General features: G+C 48.3%; 3 protein-coding genes across 5 annotated transcripts in view; 1 reads left to right on the top strand and 2 right to left on the bottom strand.

Moving 5' to 3' along the window:
• Nucleotides 1-371: 371 nt before the first annotated feature.
• Nucleotides 372-3,035, bottom strand: LOC116459021 (cytochrome b-c1 complex subunit 9). 2 transcript variants are annotated; one of them, XM_032139280.3, is made up of 2 exons: nt 2,830-3,025; nt 372-636 (listed from the first exon to the last, which is right to left on the bottom strand). In XM_032139280.3, exons 1-2 carry the CDS (start codon nt 2,977-2,979, stop codon nt 595-597), a joined length of 192 nt encoding a protein of 63 aa, XP_031995171.1. In that variant the 5' UTR covers nt 2,980-3,025; the 3' UTR covers nt 372-594. The 2 variants fall into 2 exon arrangements, with proteins under 2 accessions (XP_031995171.1, XP_031995172.1); XM_032139281.2 differs by having other exon boundaries at nt 490-636; nt 2,771-3,035.
• A 292-nt stretch (nt 3,036-3,327) lies between these two features.
• The window catches only part of ZMAT5 (zinc finger matrin-type 5), a 41,783-nt gene continuing 28,395 nt past the window's right edge, over nt 3,328-16,715 (top strand). Inside the window, exon 1 of one of the 2 annotated variants that reach the window (XM_032139276.2) lies at nt 3,328-3,427. The gene's annotated coding sequence lies outside the window, so the exon portion shown is untranslated. Of the gene's footprint in view, nt 3,480-16,715 lie in introns of both variants that reach the window. The other variant, XM_032139277.2, reaches the window with a different exon arrangement.
• Nucleotides 10,242-10,803, bottom strand: LOC116459020 (dynein light chain 1, cytoplasmic). Its single transcript, XM_032139279.2, has one exon. It carries the CDS (start codon nt 10,697-10,699, stop codon nt 10,430-10,432), a length of 270 nt encoding a protein of 89 aa, XP_031995170.1. The 5' UTR covers nt 10,700-10,803; the 3' UTR covers nt 10,242-10,429.

Here is a 16,715-nt window from a genome sequence, read left to right as displayed (position 1 = left end):
CCCAAGACAATTCTTCTAACGTGGCCCAGGGAAGCCAAAAGATTGAATATCCCTGAACTAGACCCTAGGGTGGGGAGTGGCTAAGACTCCCAGGCCAGGGTCTCTCCCCCAGCTGAGGCCACAGTGCTTCCCCATGGCCAAGACAGTGAGTTATTTAAGAATGGAATTACTGGCTTAGAAGCCAAAGTTGACTGTAATATCCCCAACTCTGGCTCCTGTTTTGAAAACCGGAATTCTTTGGAAGTTAATGGAAAACTCAAAATAGCAGACTCTGCCCTTGGGGTGTTTGCAGAGGGCTTTGAAGTGGTCTCAAATTACTGACAAGTGAAGATCAGGTAGAGTTAACAAAGCAACCAATGCACAAGCAGGTCTCAAGGGCAATTCACATTTATTTCCTGAGCATGCTGACTAAACATACTTCAAACAGCAGAAGGTAAAGAGTCTGTTTTATAAGTAAAGCTGTTTCTTGCCAACAGCGAACGGTGGTCCATGAAGAGTAACTTGAGCATCATCTTCAAGCTGAGGCTCCAGCTCTGGGGAAACAGCTGCTGGGTGAACCTGGTCCTTCTGGCCTGGTTGGGGGCCTCCAAGGAACTACTTGTTCTCATACTTGTGCTTGATGTGTTTCCACAGCTTCTGCATTTTAAAGACAACAGCCACAAACTTTGACCTTTGCCTCTCACATTTTACAACTACTCCCACTGCCCTGGTCTCTAAAATAAGCTTGGGGGAAACACATGCCATGTCCTGATTAAAAAGATACACTTGTGGGCAAACTCGAAGCAATCCTATGCTTGATGCACATTTTTTTTTTTTTTTTTTTTGAGACGGAGACTTGCTCTGTCGCCCAGGCTGGAGTGCAGTGGCGCAATCTCGGCTCACTGCAACCTCAGCCTCCTGGGTTCAAGCGATTCTCCTGCCTCAGCTTCAAGAGCAGCTGGGAATACAGGTGTGCGCTACCTGGCTAATTTTTGTATTTTTAGTAGAGATGGGGTTTCGCCATGTTGGCCAAGCTAGTCTCAAACTCCTGACCTCAAGTGATCTGCCTGCCTTGGCCTCCCAAAGCGCTGGGATGACAGGTGTGAGCCACCGCGCCGAGCCTTCATGCATAATTCTTGGCATTTATAAAATACTATGATGCTTTCAATCACCAGGTGAAGTAAGTGGAAAGGGGTGATCTTAATTTTGTAGGAAATTCAGTTTGAGATTGAGGGAAGTGCCCCAAAACACACAATTATTAAGGAAAACAGCCTGGAAGATGTCTCAGTTCTTCAACTCCCAGGTATTACTGAAGAGATTATAAGTGCGTAGTCCCAAAATACTTCACCATGAGCCATTTAAGACATTTCTTGGGACCTAAATTGGCTGAAATTCTCATTCCCAAGAGCACAAGAGGTTGAGCACAGTGGCTCACACCTGTAATCCCAGTACTTTAGGAGGCTAAGGCAGGAGGACTGCCTGAGCTCAGGAATTCGAGACCAGCCTGGGCAACATGGTGAAACCCCATCTCTAGAAAAAATACAAAAATTAGCTGGATGTGGTGGCGCATGCCTGTGGTCCCAGCTACACAGGAGGCTGAGGTGGGAAGATCACTTGAACCCAGGAGGTCAAGGCTGCAGTGAACTGTGATCATGCTACTGCACTCCAACCTGGGCGACAGAGTGAGACCCTGTCTCAAAAAGAAAAAAAAAAAAAGAAAAAAGCACAGGGAAAATGGATGAGTTATAACAACATACTTGGATGTCTCTCCAGATCAGTGGGAGTGGTTAACAGAACCACTTGCAAGAGATGGGACAGTGGCAATGCTTTCATATGCGCAGGAAGTTGCACTGGTCACAGGCAGCACAGCGCTAGTGGACAGTGCCTTCCCGGGCTGCAGAGTCAGCCAGTCTCAAATTAAAAACACAAGTGAGTGGTGGAACAGGGCTATATGTATAAGGTCTACTCCCATACAGCCATAATTTAGCGATATAAAGCATGCACTGCACCTAGCACAGTGCATGATACATAAAAGTAAAAAATGTGTTGCGATTCCTACCTCATGCTTCCACTTTCTCCTGAGGAATGTAAGCAATGATTATTTTTCAGTAGTACCACCTACCAGGCATTGGCACCACCTACCAGGCATGTGGCACCACCTACCAAGCATGTGGCACCCTGCCTGCATCTCATGTAATCCTCACAATCGTGCTCAGGTTACTATTAATATCTCCATCTCACAGTTAAAACGGAGTTCAGAGAAGAAACTCGCTCAGCTTAATGCCACAGTTAAGTGACAAGGACCAGTGTTCCTATCCAAGGCTTTCTGATTTCATAGCCCCCACTCTCAACCATTAATACCAACTGCCTACATGGGAAGACTTGGGGACCAGAAGCGGCGTCTGAAACTTCAGCCACGGCGTCTAAGGTGTCTAATGTCCTTTTCACGACCGTTGCCTGCTCAAATCTGCCCTTGAAACCCTGAGAGACAGGGGTCACGTTTCTGGCCCTGACTTGCCCCTGGCTTCCTGTGCACCTAGTAAGTCCTTTGCTCTCACTAGCCTTTAGTTTTTGCTTCTGATAATGGACAAGTGGGTATGTAGGGTGGCACACAGCAATACTTACAACCCCTGTAAAGTGAGATATATTAACCTCGCTTAACGTTTTAGAATTCACATCAAGCCAAGGTGACAGACGGCGGACTCGGGTTTACCCCTGGTTTACCCCAGAAGACGCCGACGGTTTACCCCTTACCCCCTTCCTGGTAAAAGTATACTGAGTCCCATCCCACCTCTACTCCACTGTCACCCCTCAGGCGGGTCCAAGGTCAGGAATGGCACAGGCCCTCACCCCCTCGTTGATGTGGTCGTAGATAGCGTCCGCGCCTTGATCGAAGGCGCGCTCGAAGAACACGACGCCCACGACGATGGTGAGGGCGAAGGTGGAGGTCCTGCGGAACAGCAGGGAGTACAATTTCGAAGTCAACGTCGCGGCCGCCATGTTTCTTCACAGTCCAACTCGCGCCACCGCGCCTGCGCCGGGGCCGACCTCGTTCTCCAAAGGCCCTAGACATGCAACACCTTATGGGATTTGTAGTTCCTCTGAATCTCAGCCTTCGTTGTTTTTGAACGACAGAGGTACTGCTGTCCTGGGCAAGAGAAAAAAAGTCTTATTCATATCAGGACAGCCCAAATAATCTGATAAAATTTATTACCCAATTTTTCTTCTCCAGAATTCCTGGCTATCAGAATATGTCAAACTACAACTCCCAGAAGCCCTCGCGCTCCCTCACCTTCTCCCCGCCCTCCGCCCGGTCCCGGCTTAGATTCCCAAAGCTCTCTAGGAAGGGCGAACTGATGGCCAAGGCGAGACTACGAATCCCAGCAAGCAGTGCGCGACGCGAGGACGCAGGAGGAGGAGCCCGGAGCTGCAGCCACCGGGGAGCCAGGTACCTTCCGCGAGACGTCGAGGGGCGAGTCCTAGTCTCTTTTCCCCGCATTGTAAGACTTGAGCGCTTCCTTCTCTGTCCGTACGCCCTGCGGCGGGACGCAGCATTTCTTGGGATGGGGTGTGGATAGAGGGGCGAGGGGATCTGGGTTCCCGAGACCCTGGCTCATCTCTTCGCTTTGTCCCCTGCACCAGTAACTCTAGGCCAGGAGCTGGAGCCTGTGGCAAAAGTCTTGTCCTGGAGGTTAAACCCTTCACCCTGGCTTAAGGGCCGGGACGGATCTGCCCTGCTTCCTGTTCCTCTCACCCCTGGGCTTCGCACCCGCCAACCCTGGTCTGGAAGGCTGGAGACTTGGGACCTGCTTGGGATTGAAAAGAGCAAGGGCTTTGGAGTACCTGGGGCATTCAACAGATGTTTTCCCAGTGCCTGTTCTGGTCCCTGCTCTGGGGACCCAGCAGTGAACAAAGTCCCTGCTCTCACAGAGCGCTCAATCTACTGAGTGGGCGGGTGGGGAGATGCAGTACAGCAAACAGATAATGTTTTGGTTGACTGGAGAGGCAGTGGTGGTGACATTGCACCCTGGGTGGCTGCTCTGGGGGGTGACGCTTGACTAGAGACCTGAATGAATAGTAGAGTTCAACAAGAAAACGCTGGTGCAAAGGTCTTGAGGCAGCTACAGTCCTGGGATGTTTGAGGGAAAGAAGTAGAGTGGACTGTGAAGAGGTGGACTCTGGTCAGCTCATGTCTGGCCTTGGAATCCACCTTATGGAGTCTTGTTTTCTTTGGTTTTTGTTTTTAGAGACAGGGTCTCACTGTGTTGCCCAGGCTGGTCTCCAACTCCTGGGCTCAAGCAATCTTCCTGCCTCGGCCCCCCAAGGTGCTGGAATTACAGGTGTGAGCCACCGCGTCTGGCCAAGGAGTCTTGTTTTTTTCTAATTGCACTGGGAGGCCACTGAAGGGTTTTCAGCAGAAATGCGACAAGATTTAATTTGCACTTTAATGTCATCATCCTGGGTAGTCTATGGAGAGTGGACTGCGAGGGGGAAGTTATTGTAGTAGATCAGTTGAGGGAAGATGGGTGGTTATTTATTTGAGATGGAGTCGACCGGGCATGGTGGCTCATGCCTGTAATCCCAGCACTTTGGGAGGCCGAGGCGGGTGGATCACGAGGTCAGGAGTTAGAGACCAGCCTAACCAACATGGTGAAACCCCGTCTCTACTAAAAATACAAAAATTAGCCAGGCGTGGTGGTGTGCACCTGTAATCTCAGCTACTTGGGAGGCTGAAGCGGGAGCATTGCTTGGGATTACAGGCGCCTGCCACCATGCCCGGCTAATTTTTTTTTTTAGTAGAGATGGGGTTTCACCATGTTGGCCAGGCTGGTCTCAAACTCCTGACCTCAGGTGATCCTCCCATCTTGGCCTCCCAAAGTGCTGGGGTTACAGGCGTGAGCCACCACGCCCAGCCTGATGGGTGGCAATTTAGGTTAGGGTGTGGAGCAGAGCAGTGATCAGATTTGGGATGTAACTTGGGAGGTAGGGCAGACAGAGCAAGCTAGCAGATCTGTGTAGGGTGCACAGGAAAGAGGAATTGAGGAGGATATCTTAAGTTTTTTGTTTCTGTTTTTGTTTTGAGACAGAGTCTTGCTCTGTTGCCCAGGCTGGAGTGCAGTGGCACAATCTTGCCTCACTGCAACCTCTGCCACCCAGGTTCAAGCAATTCTCATGCCTCAGCCTACTGAGTAGCTGGGATTACAAGCGGACACCAACATGCCCAGCTCATTTTTGTGTTTTTAGTAGAGACAGGGTTTCACCATGTTGGCCAGGCTGATCTTGAACTCCTGGCCTCAAGTGATCCACCTGCCACGGTCTCCCAAAGTGCCGGGATTACAGGTGTGAGCCACCGTGTCCAGCTGACATCTAAGTTTTGACCTCAACAATTTAAAATCAACAGAATGATCTTAAGTTCTGTTTTGGCCACGTCAGTTTGAGCTAGCCCACAGACATCAAGTGGAGGTGTCTAGAGGCAAATGAGGACATGGATCTGGAGTTTAGAGGAGAGGTATGAGCCTGAGAAGAGTCATCCGGATAGGGGTGGCATTCAAAACCAGGGACTGGGCTGGGCATGGTGGCTTACACCTATAATCCCAGTGTTTTGGGAGGCCAAGGCAGGAGGAACACTTGAGGCCGAGAGTTGAAGACCAGCCTGGGCCACACAGTGAGACCGTCTCCACAAAAAACAATCTAGGGGCTGGGCGCGGTGGCTCACACCTGTAATCCCCGCACTTTGGGAGGCCAAGGTGGGCGGATCACTTGAGGTCAGGAGTTCAAGACCAGCCTGGCCAACATGGTGAAACCCTGTCTCTACTAAAAATACAAAAAAATTAGCCACCCGCTTGTAATCCCAGCAACTCAGGAGGCTGAGGCAGGAGAATCACTTGAACCTGGGAGGCGGAGGCTGCCACGAGCTGAGATGGCGCCACTGCGCTCCAGCCTGGGTGACAGAGCTCAAACGAAAACAAAACAAACAAAAACTAGGGATTGGATTGCAGGCCTGGCTCTGCCTCTGACTCTGACATTGATCAGGCTTTAACTCTCTGGACCATCTTTTAATTCATCTGTAAAGAGCAAAAGTAATACCAGGTTAGGGGATCAGAAGGTAAAATGTGAAATGCTTTACATCCATGAGTTATCCTTAGTGTGGTTTTATACTATTTGCAAAGCATCCTGGGAGCCCATCAGAGCAGGAAGTTGTGAGGCTCCAGGGGAAGACTACTTAGGTCTTGCTAATCATTTCCAACCAATCTGGCTGATGGGAAGTTCACAGGAGGGAGAAATGAGTAGGGAAGACCACAGGGAGTTAAAGGTGTGGCTTGTTTTATTTGGTTTTATTATGTTTTATTTTTGTACAGACAGGGTCTCCCTCCATTGCCCAGGCTGGAGTACAGTGGCACATAATTCCTGGTTGTAATAATCATAGTTCCTTGCAGCCTGGAACTCCTGGGCTCAAGCAATTCACCTGCTTCAACCTCCCAAATAGCTGGGATTACAGGTGTGCACCACCATGCTGGGTTATTATTATTATTATTATTTTGAGAAAGGGTCTTACTCTGTTGCCCAGGCTGGAGTGTAGTGGCATGATCATAGTTCACTGCAGCTTCGAACTCCTGGGCTCAAGTGGTACACCCACCTCAGCCTTCCAAGTAGCTGGGACTACAGGTGCATACCACTATGCCCCACTAATTTCGTTTTCTGGTTTTCTTATAGATTTTTTGTAAAGACTAAAAAAATTTAGGGGTGTCACCATGTTGGCCAGGCTGGTCTCAAATTACTGAGCTCAACTGATCCACCCACCTTGGCCTTCCAAAGTGCTGGGATTACAGACATGAGCCATCTCCCCAGCCTACTTTTTATTTATTTATTTATTTATTTATTTATTTATTTATTTAATTTTATTTTTTTGAGACGGAGTCTCGCTCTGTTGCCCAGACTGGAGTGCAGTGGCATGATCTCGGCTCACTGCAACCTCTGCCTCCTGGGTCAAGCAATTCTCCTGCCTCAGCCTCCTGAGTAGCTGGGATTACAGGCGCCCGCCAGCACACCCAGCTAATTTTTGTATTTTTAGTAGAGATGGGGTTTCCCCATGTTGGTCAGGCTGGTCTTGAACCTCGGACCTCATGATCCACCCACCTCAGCATCCCAAAGTGCTGGGATTACAGGCGTGAGCCACCACGCCTGGCCCTATTTATTTATTGAGGCAGAGTCTCGCTGTGTTGCCCAGGCTGGAGTGTAGTGGTGTAATCTCAGCTCACTGCAACCTCTGCCTCCTGGGTTCAAGTGATTCTGTTCTCTCAGCCTCCCGAGTAGCTGGGATTACAGGCACCTGCCACCACCCCTGGCTAATTTTTCTATTTTTAGTACAGATGGGTTTTCACCATCTTGGCCAGGCTGGTCTGGAACTCCTGACCTCAGGTGATCTGTCCGTCTTGGCCTCCCACCCAGCCTAATTTAAAAAAAAATTTTTTTTAGAGAGAGGGTCTTGCCACATTGCCCAGGCTGTTCTCTAACTCCTGGCCACAACGGATGCTCCCACCTTGGCCCCTCAAAGTACTGGATTTTGGGCCGGGTGCGGTGGCTCATGCCTGTAATCCTAGCACTTTGGGAGGCCGAGGCGGGCGGATCATGAGGTCAGGAGATCGAGACCATCCTGGCTAACACGGTGAAACCCCGTTTCTACTAAAAGTACAAAAAATGAGCCGGGCGTGGTGGCGGGCACCTGTAGTCCCAGCTACTCGGGAGGCTGAGGCAGGAGAATGGCCTGAACCCGGGAGGCAGAGCTTGCAGTGAGCCGAGATTGTGCCACTGTACTCCAGCCTGGGCTACAGAGCAAGACTCCATCTCAAAAAAAAAAAAAAAAAAAAAGTACTGGATTTTGGTTTTATATTTTATCTTTTAAATTCTCATTCAGAGGTAATCATTTAAAAAACTTAATTTCCCTTAAACTAGCAGTCCCCTACCTTTTTGGCACCAGAGACCAGTTTTGTGGAAGACAATTTTTCTATGGACGGGGTACAGGAGGGGGATGGTTTCAGGATGATTCAAGTGCATTATATTTATTGTGCACTTTATTTCTGTTATTATTGCATTGTAATATATAGTGAAATAATTATAAGCTCAGCATAATGTAGAATCAGTGGGAGGCCTGAGCTTGTTGTCCTGCAACTAGACAGTCCCATCTGGAGGTGATGGGAGACAGTGACAGATCATCAGGCATTAGATTCTCATAAGGAGCATGCAACCTATATCCCTCGCATGCGCAGTTCACAATAGGATACGTGCTCCTATGAGAATCTAATGCTGCCAATGATCTGACGGGAGACGAAGCTCAGGCAGTAATGCGAGCAATGGGGAGTGGCTGTAAATACAGATGACGCTTCGCTCACTCACCTGCCACTCACCTCCTGCTGTGCGGCCCAGCTCCTAACAGGCCATGAACTAGTACCAGTCCAGGGCCTGGGGGTTGGGTCCCCTGCTTTAAGCCATGTATTTCAACTTAGAAATTATTATTCAATACATAAATATCAGAAAATAAGAAAAATGACCTTAATTTTTTTATTAATATTTGAACTCAAGTTGAAGATTCTAAATTTCTCAAGACACTCATCCCTATTTACAGCTTAATTTCATTCCTGCCAACATTTTAAATCTATTTGTAAATTTAATATATTTGATTTTCTTTTTAAGTACTTTATATGAATAACATAACAAGCACAATTTTCCCCAGAGTAAAGTTACTACAAAATCTAATCAATTAAACTTATAATGAATTTCAAGTTCTTGTAAATAGTTATTTTTACAGACTTAGTAAAATTCTCTATGTCAGTGGCTCTTAGTATAGGGAGCTAAAAAGAACAAAAACAAAAAAGCAGGCTGTATTTCTGACATGAAATAGGAATATATGGGGGGCCCCTTAGTAACCTTTATAGCACCCCAGGTAATTCTGTTATACAGTCCATATTTCCAATCATTGCTAACCTCTCAATTTAAAATCACAACTCTAATATCAATTACTGACATATATTTTATCACTTACTAACTCTATATTTTAACTTTTGTATTTTAAATAGGAATCACAATGCTTATCTGTTAGACACTCAACATATCTCATTTTCTTCAATATTACAGATACTTTTTTTGTGTGTTTTAGGCATTAGATTCTCATAAGGAGCACATAACCTAGATCTCTCGCATGCACAGTTCACAGTAGGATTGTTCTGAGACAGTATCTCACTCTCTCACCCAGGCTGGAGTGCAGTGGTGCAATCTTGGCTCACTGCAGCCTCCATCTCCCCGGGCTCAAGCAATCCTCCTACCTCAACCTCTTGAGCAGTAGCTGGGACCACAGGCCCGAGCCTGCACCACCATGTCTGGCTAATTTTTTAAAAATTATTTGTAGAGACAAGGTTCCCCCTATGTTGCCCAGGCTGGTTTTGAACTCCTAGGCTCAAGTGATCCTCCTGCCTCCCAAAGTGCTGGGATTACAGATGTGAGCCACCATGCCTGGTCTACAGCTACTTTTTTTTTTGAGACAGAGTTTCACTCTGTCACCAGGCTGGAGTGCAGTGGCACGACCTCGGATCACTGCAACCTCCATCTCCCAGGTTCAAGCAATCCTCCTGCCTCAGCCTCCTGAGTAGCTGGGACTATGGGTGCGTGCCACCACGCCCAGCTAATTTTTATATTTTTAGTAGAGACAGGGTTTCACCATGTTGGCCAGGATGGTCTCGATCTCTTGACCTCATGATCCACCTGCCTCAGCCTCCCAAAGTGCTGGGATTACAGGCGTGAGCCACCGTCCCTGGCCAACAGCTACTTTTTAATTCCAAAATATACTGCTTATTACTAAATTTAGGATAGGAACATTAATACAGTGAATTTGATTTGCTCTTATGCTTCTATTTTTAATTCTAAACTTTCCAGGAGTGTGACAAGACACTTATCTAGTAAGAAAACAGCTTTATCCACTTTAACTACTTGTGCTTAGCAACAGGTTGGATTACCACTTCAGTGACCTGAGGTTATTCATAATTGGACTGATTTCTAGCTGGGACATGAGTCCAGGGGGCTGTGTCTGCCCAGAGTAACTGTCCCCAGCAGAGGCTGCATTTGGAACTTGAGGGAAAGTTCATTCCTCCAGGCTTTTGCTTTTTTTTTTTTTTTTACATCTGCAACAGATTTATTTTTTAAAGGAATGGATTTTGAGAGAAAACAACGTGGGCAGAAGTATGGAATAGAAAATAAATACAAATGTAGGCTATTCTGCTAATTGTTTTATAACCACAACAAACTAGTACAGAGAATGCCCTGTACAAAACACAACAAAGGTTCAAACATCGAGGTGTTCCCTTAGCAAGGCTGAAAATTTCAGTCTCTGGTATTTGGAATTTAGGCTGCAGTCCTTGTTTTTGGATGGATCACTGGGTGTGTGGCACAGTCCATGCTTTTAACCAGACTTGAACAGAAGAATGGCCACTTGGCCCAGGTAGAAGTAGATGAAGTGTTTGGTTTCATGTGTCACGTAACTACCGAAGTTCCTCCCCACGATGCAATGCCAGGTAGGATTGTACTTCTTGTCAAATTCCTTCTTGATATGAGCCGCAATGTCCTTCTCTATGTTGTATTTCTCCAGCGCCTGAGTAGCGCACTCCACCGAGTCCTGTTGCATCTCTTCCGACATGTCCGCATTTTTTATCACGGCCTTTCGGTCGCACATGGTTACCGTGGAGAAGGGGGCTGGCCGACTGCAACGGTCTCCTGGGGGAGGTGCTAGCACAGCTCAGGCCCGGCTAGAGCTGCCGTCGCTACCGAAGCCGTGGCGCATCTGCTTCTTAAGGGGTATTAGACTTGCTAGTTAAAATGCAGACTTCTAGGTCCCCCTGCAGATCTGCTAAATCAGGATTTCTGGGGACCTGACCCAGGAGACTATTTTTTTTTTGTTTTTGAGACAGAGTCTTGCTCTGTCACCCAGGCTGGAATACAGTGGCACGATCTGGGCTTACTGCAACCTTCACCTCCTGGGTTCAATCTCGAGCCTCAGCCTCCCAAGTAACTGGGATTACAGGTGTGCACCACCACGCCGAGCTAATTTTTTTTTTTTTTTTGAGATGGAGGAGTCTGTCTCTGTCACTCAGGCTGGAGTGCAGTGGCACAATCTTGGCTCACTGCAACCTCTGCCTCTCAGGTTCAAGCGATTCTCTTGCCTCAGCCTCCTGAGTAGCTGGGATTACAGGCGCCTGCCACCATGCCCAGCTAATTTTTTTTTTTTTTTTTTTGAGATGGAATCTCACTCTGTTGCCCAGGTTGGAATGCAGTGGTGTGATCTCAGCTCACTGCAACCTCCACTTCCTGGGTTCAAGAAATTCTCCTGCCTCAGCCTCTCGAGTAGCGGGGACTACAGGCACATGCCGCCATGCCCGGCTAATTTTTTGTATTTTAGTAGAGACGGGGTTTCACCGTGTTGCTGAGACTGGTCTCGAACTCCTGAGCTCAGGCAATCTGCCCGCATTGGCCTCCCAAAGTGCTGGGATTACAGGCGTGAGCCATCATGCCTGGCCTAATTTTGTATTTTTAGTAGAGACGAGGTTTCACCATGTTGGCCAGGCTGGTCTTCAACTCCTGACCTCAGGTAATCTGCCTGCCTTAGCCTCCCAAAGTGCTAGGATTACAGACATGAGCCACCGTGCCCGGCCCCCTTTGACTTTTTGTTTTTTCGAGACAGGGTCTCACTCTGTCGCCCAAGCTGGAGTGCAGTGGCATGATCAGAGCTCACTATAACTTCAACCTCCTGGGCCCCAATGATCCTCCCATCTTAGCATCTTGAGTAGCAAGGACTACAGGCACATGACATCCCAACTGGCTAATTAAAAAAAAATTTTTTTTAGAGACAGCGGTCTCACTATGTTGCCCAGGCTGGTCTTGAACTCCTGACCTCAACTGATCCGCCTTGGCCTCCCAAAGTGCTGGGATTACAGGTGTGAGTCACTGCATTTAGCTGAGATTCATTTTTAATAAGTTTCTCACTTGGAAGCCATGGAAAATTTTGAGCAGGGATGATTTAAGGAGAGTTGATCTGATGCTGCTTATGATACAGTGAATGGAGGGGGCTGTCCAGAGGTGAGGAGCTGAGTTCTGACTTGGGCAGTAGTGACAGTGGAGATAGAGGATCAGATGATATTTGGTGTCCAGACTGGGGAGAGAAGAAGGGGGAGGCAGAGACAGTTCTGAGTCCAAGTATCTGGTTCAGGAGCCTCATTCAGACTATTTTTACCTTTCCTATTTGGAAACTCTGGCCTCCTGGGACCTGTAACTATCTGATGAGAAACTGTGTCTTCAGCCCGCAGTCCCTGGAGCCCAGATTCAGGCTCAGCCGACCTTCACCGGGCCTTGGGGTGTGCTAGGCCAAGTCTGGTTGGAATCAGGGTTTGCCTTGTCAGTCTTCATCCAGGGGCTGAGGGGAATGTCTGCTCTATTTCTTTCACTCACCACCCCTGGCTGGTTCATCCGAGTGAACCAGGTCTCTGGAACCCTCCATGGCAGCCTCCAGAGGAAGAAGGAATAGGATTTATCCCCGCCTTACAAATTTCCCTCTTGTTCTTTTCCTCCTTTTTAGAGGCTAGTCAAGCGAGGCAGTGGGAGTGCAGAAGGAACAAAGAAATCTGTATCTGGTTGTGATCAGTTAGTCACCAACACCGCTGCACTTGGACTAGTCCCCCACTTTTTTTGAAGGGATTTTTTTTTTTTTTGCAAATTTTAAAACAATACATGCCAAATATAGAAACTTTAAAAAATAGATATCAAATGAAAAAAATCTGGACATAATCCTATTAAGTTTTCTTTTCTTTTTTGAAACGAGGTCTTGCTCTGCCACCCAGGCTGGAGTGCAGTGACATGATCTCGGCTCACTGCAACCTTCATCTCCTGGGCTCAAGCGATCCTCCCACCTCAGCCCCCCAAGTAGCTGGAACTATAGGCATGCATCGCCACACCCAGCTAATTAAAAAAAAAAAAAAAAAAAAGCTTTTTGTAGAGATAGGGTCTTACTATGTTGCTCAGGCTGGTCTCAAACTCCTGGACTTAAGCAATCCTCCTGTCTTGGCCTCCCAAAATGCTGGGATTACAGGAGTGAACCACTGCATCCAACCTAAGGCAACAAACTTTTATTCTCTCATACTGTTTCTGAGGGTCAGGAATCTGGGCGCTGCTTAGCTGAGTGGTTCTGGCTGAGTCTCTCAGGAGGTGGCAGTCAAGATACTAGCCAGGGTACAGTCATCTGAAGGCTTAACTGCGGCCAGAGGGTTTGCTTCCAAATTTATTCACATGGCTGTTAGCAGCGGGTCTCAGTTCTTCACCACGTGGGCCACCCTGCAGGGCTACTCACAGTGTGGCAGCTGGCTTTTCCCAGATCAAGTGATCAGAGAAAGAAGACACTGAGATGGAAGCGGCAGTGTCTTTTTTTTTTTTTGGAGATGGAGTCTCATTCTGTTGCCCAGGCTGGAGTGCAGTGGCGATCTTGGCTCACTGCAACCTCCGTCTCCCGGGTTCAAGCAATTCTCCTGCCTTAGCCTCCCGAGTAGCTGGGACTACAGGCGCATGCCCCACACCCGGCTAATTTTTTGTATTTTAGTAGAGACGAGGTTTCCCCATGTTGGTCAGGCTGGTCTCAAACTCCTGACCTCAAGTGATCCGCCCACCTTGGCCTCCCAAAGTGCTAGGATTACAGGTGTGAGCCACCGTGTCCTCCCTGCAGTGTCTTTTATAACCTGTTCTTGGAAATAGCATACCCTCACCTCTGCTCTGTTCTCTTGGTCACACAGACCAACCCTGACCCAGCTTGTGAGGGGACTATACAAGGTGTGAAAATCAGGAGGTGGGATTGCTGGGGGCTTGGAGGCTGGCTGCCACATGCACAAGCATGTATGAAGCACCATTGGTGTGCCAGGCACTGTGCTAAGCACCTAGCATGCATGATTTAATTCTCATAGTAATCTTATGAAATAGAGTCATTACCCTCATCTTCCAGATGAAGCTCAGAGGTAAGCAGTTTGCTGAGAGTTACACAACCTGAGAGTGGCAGGGATTGGATTCAGACCTGGGTTGGTGATTAGAGTAGTTGTGTTTAAGGGAAAACAGCTTCAAAGGATTGTTCCGTGTGACCTTGAGCAGGCTCTCACCCTCTCTGTTATGTCCATCATCTGCTGCTTTAGGCTAGCATTTCTTTCTTTTTTTTTTTTTTTTTTTTTCTGTGAAGTCCTTTTTTTTTTTTTTTTTTTTGAGATTGGGGTCTCACCCTGTTGTCCAGGCTGGAGTGTACTGGCATGATCATGGCTCACTGCAGCCTTGAACTCCTGGGCTCAAGTGATCCTTCCACCTCAGCCTCCCAAGTAGTTGGGACAACAGGTGTGTGTTACCATACCTAGCTAATTTTTTAATTAAAAAATTATTTTTTTTTGAGATAGTCTCGCTCTGTCACCCAGGCTGGAGTGTAGTGGCGCAATCTTGGCTCACTGAAACCTCCGCCTCCCAGGTTCAAGTGATTCTCCTGCCTCAGCCTCCCGACCAGCTGGGATTACAGGCATGCACCATCATGATGGGGTTTCACCATGTTAGCCTCGAACTCTTGGCCTTAGGTGATCCACCCGCGTCAGCCTCCCAAAGTGCTAGGATTAAAGGTGTGTGCCACCATGCCTGGTCAAATTTTAAAAAATTTTTTTGTAGAGATGGGGTCTAACTATGTTGCCCAGGGTGGTCTCAAACTCCTGGGCTCAAGTGATCCTCCCACCTTGGCCTCCGAAAGTGCTGGGATTACAAGTGTGAGCCACTGTGACTGGCCTGGACTTGCATTTCTCTGTGGAGTCTGAATCAGGACTTTTTTACATCCTGGCCCTGCCCCAGACCTGCCGAGTTAGAAATTGCAGTGGGTGGGCCCGTCGCTGCCTTAGACCTGTGGGAATATGATGTGCCTTACCCCAGGGGAGAGCAGGAGGCAAATACAGGGATGAGGTCAGGATGAAAAAGGTGTATGGCTGCCACCCAAGGATCTCAAGGATGCCTCTAGCATATGGGGGTCCGGTCAGGAAAGACATCTGGATTTCCTTGGTGCTTCCTTCGGAGCAGGGACCTGCACCAGCAGTCTGCAGGCCACCCCCACAGGGTGGTTCTGATGCCATCGACTCCAGATGGCAGGCATATGTGACACTGGGACACTACCGAGCTCCTAGTGGGCGTGCAATAAAGCCGTCCTGTGGCTGTGGTTTACTGTTTACCTGGGGTCTGGAGGTGCCATAATTAGAAAAAATAACAGGTGAGCTTCAGGGTCGCCTGTGGTGAGCACAAGTCCAGGATAATTACAGTGTGCATCCCAGCCCCTGGCCAAAGGCCAAGCTGTTGGCTTATTTTTGCCTTGTGCCAAAGCCAGCTCTGTCTGTACCTCACACACACACAGCGAAAGGAATGGAGAATATTGATGACGCACAAATGTTTGCTCTGTAACAGCCTCACGGCAGGACAGTGGGATGGGGAGAGATTGGGCTCTGGGGTCAGCCAGACCCAAGTGTGCGTGCCAGCTCTGGTGTGCCTTGGCTGTGGGGCGTTAGGCACGTGGCTTCACAGTGTCATGGTGAAGGCTCCACAGGAGGGGATGTGGGGGTCCCTGGCACCCTGGCCCACTGGCAGCTCAGGATGATGAGACGTGATTGTTATTGGTTATTCATGTAAGTGTCATTATTGTTACCGACACTAACAGTAATTGTTATGGTTATTGTTAGAGTCTTTCTGGCCATGGCTGTGGACAAATTAGGTCTGATTTTTCCCAAACCTGTTTTGTTGTCTGTAAAATGGACACTTGATATTGGTATCTACTCAGAGCATCTCTAGGAGGATTAAATAAGGGAATGAAAGCGAAGTGCCAAGCAAGTGGGAATCAAATCTGAAGGTGTCACCCCTCACCCACCATCCCCAGCCTCTTTTCTCCCCTCTGCCACCCCACAGTGCCTTGAGTAGTTTTCTTCTTTCTTTCTCTTTCCTTCTTTCCTTCCTTCCTTCCTTCTTTCTCTCTCTCTCTCTTTCTTTCTTTCTTCTCTTTTTTGACAAGGTCTCACTTTGTTGCCCAGCCTGGAGCACAGTGGCACAATCTCGGCTCACTGCAACCTCCACTGCCTGGGTTCGAGCAATTCTCCTGCCTCAGCCTCCTGAGCAGCTGGGATTATAGGCGTGTGCCACCATGCCCGGCTAATTTTGTATTTTTAGTAGAAACAGAGTTTCACCCTGTTGGTCAGGCTGGTCTCAAACTCCTGACCTCAAGTGATCCACCCACCTTGGCCTCCCAAAGTGCTGGGATTACAGACATGAGCCACCGTGCCCGGCCTTGACTGCAGTTTTAAAGTGGGATTCAGAGTGTGTTCACTTAGAGGGTGAGGGGGTGGGCAGCCTGGATGATAATGGTAACAACAGTAACAGCCTCCGTTATTGAACAGGAACTATATGCTAGGCACCTTTTTTTCTTTGTTTGAGACAGGGTCTCTGTCACCCAGGCTGGAGTGTAGTGGCACAATCTCGGCTCACTGGAGATTGACCTCCTTGGGCTCAAGCTATCCTCCCACCTCAGGCTCTCAAATAGCTGGAACTACAGGTGTGCACCATCATGCCTGCCTAATTTTTTTTTCCTTCTGTAGAAATGGGGTCTGCCCATGTTGTCCAGGCTGGTCTTGAGCTCCTGGGCTCCAGTGATCCTC

Source organism: Hylobates moloch, unplaced genomic scaffold (assembly GCF_009828535.3).
Source record: "Hylobates moloch isolate HMO894 unplaced genomic scaffold, HMol_V3 SCAFFOLD_19, whole genome shotgun sequence".
NCBI classification, from domain to species: Eukaryota; Metazoa; Chordata; class Mammalia; order Primates; family Hylobatidae; genus Hylobates; species Hylobates moloch.
The sequence above is the reverse complement of the archived record's forward strand: the minus strand, read 5'-3'. Positions and strand labels throughout refer to the sequence as shown.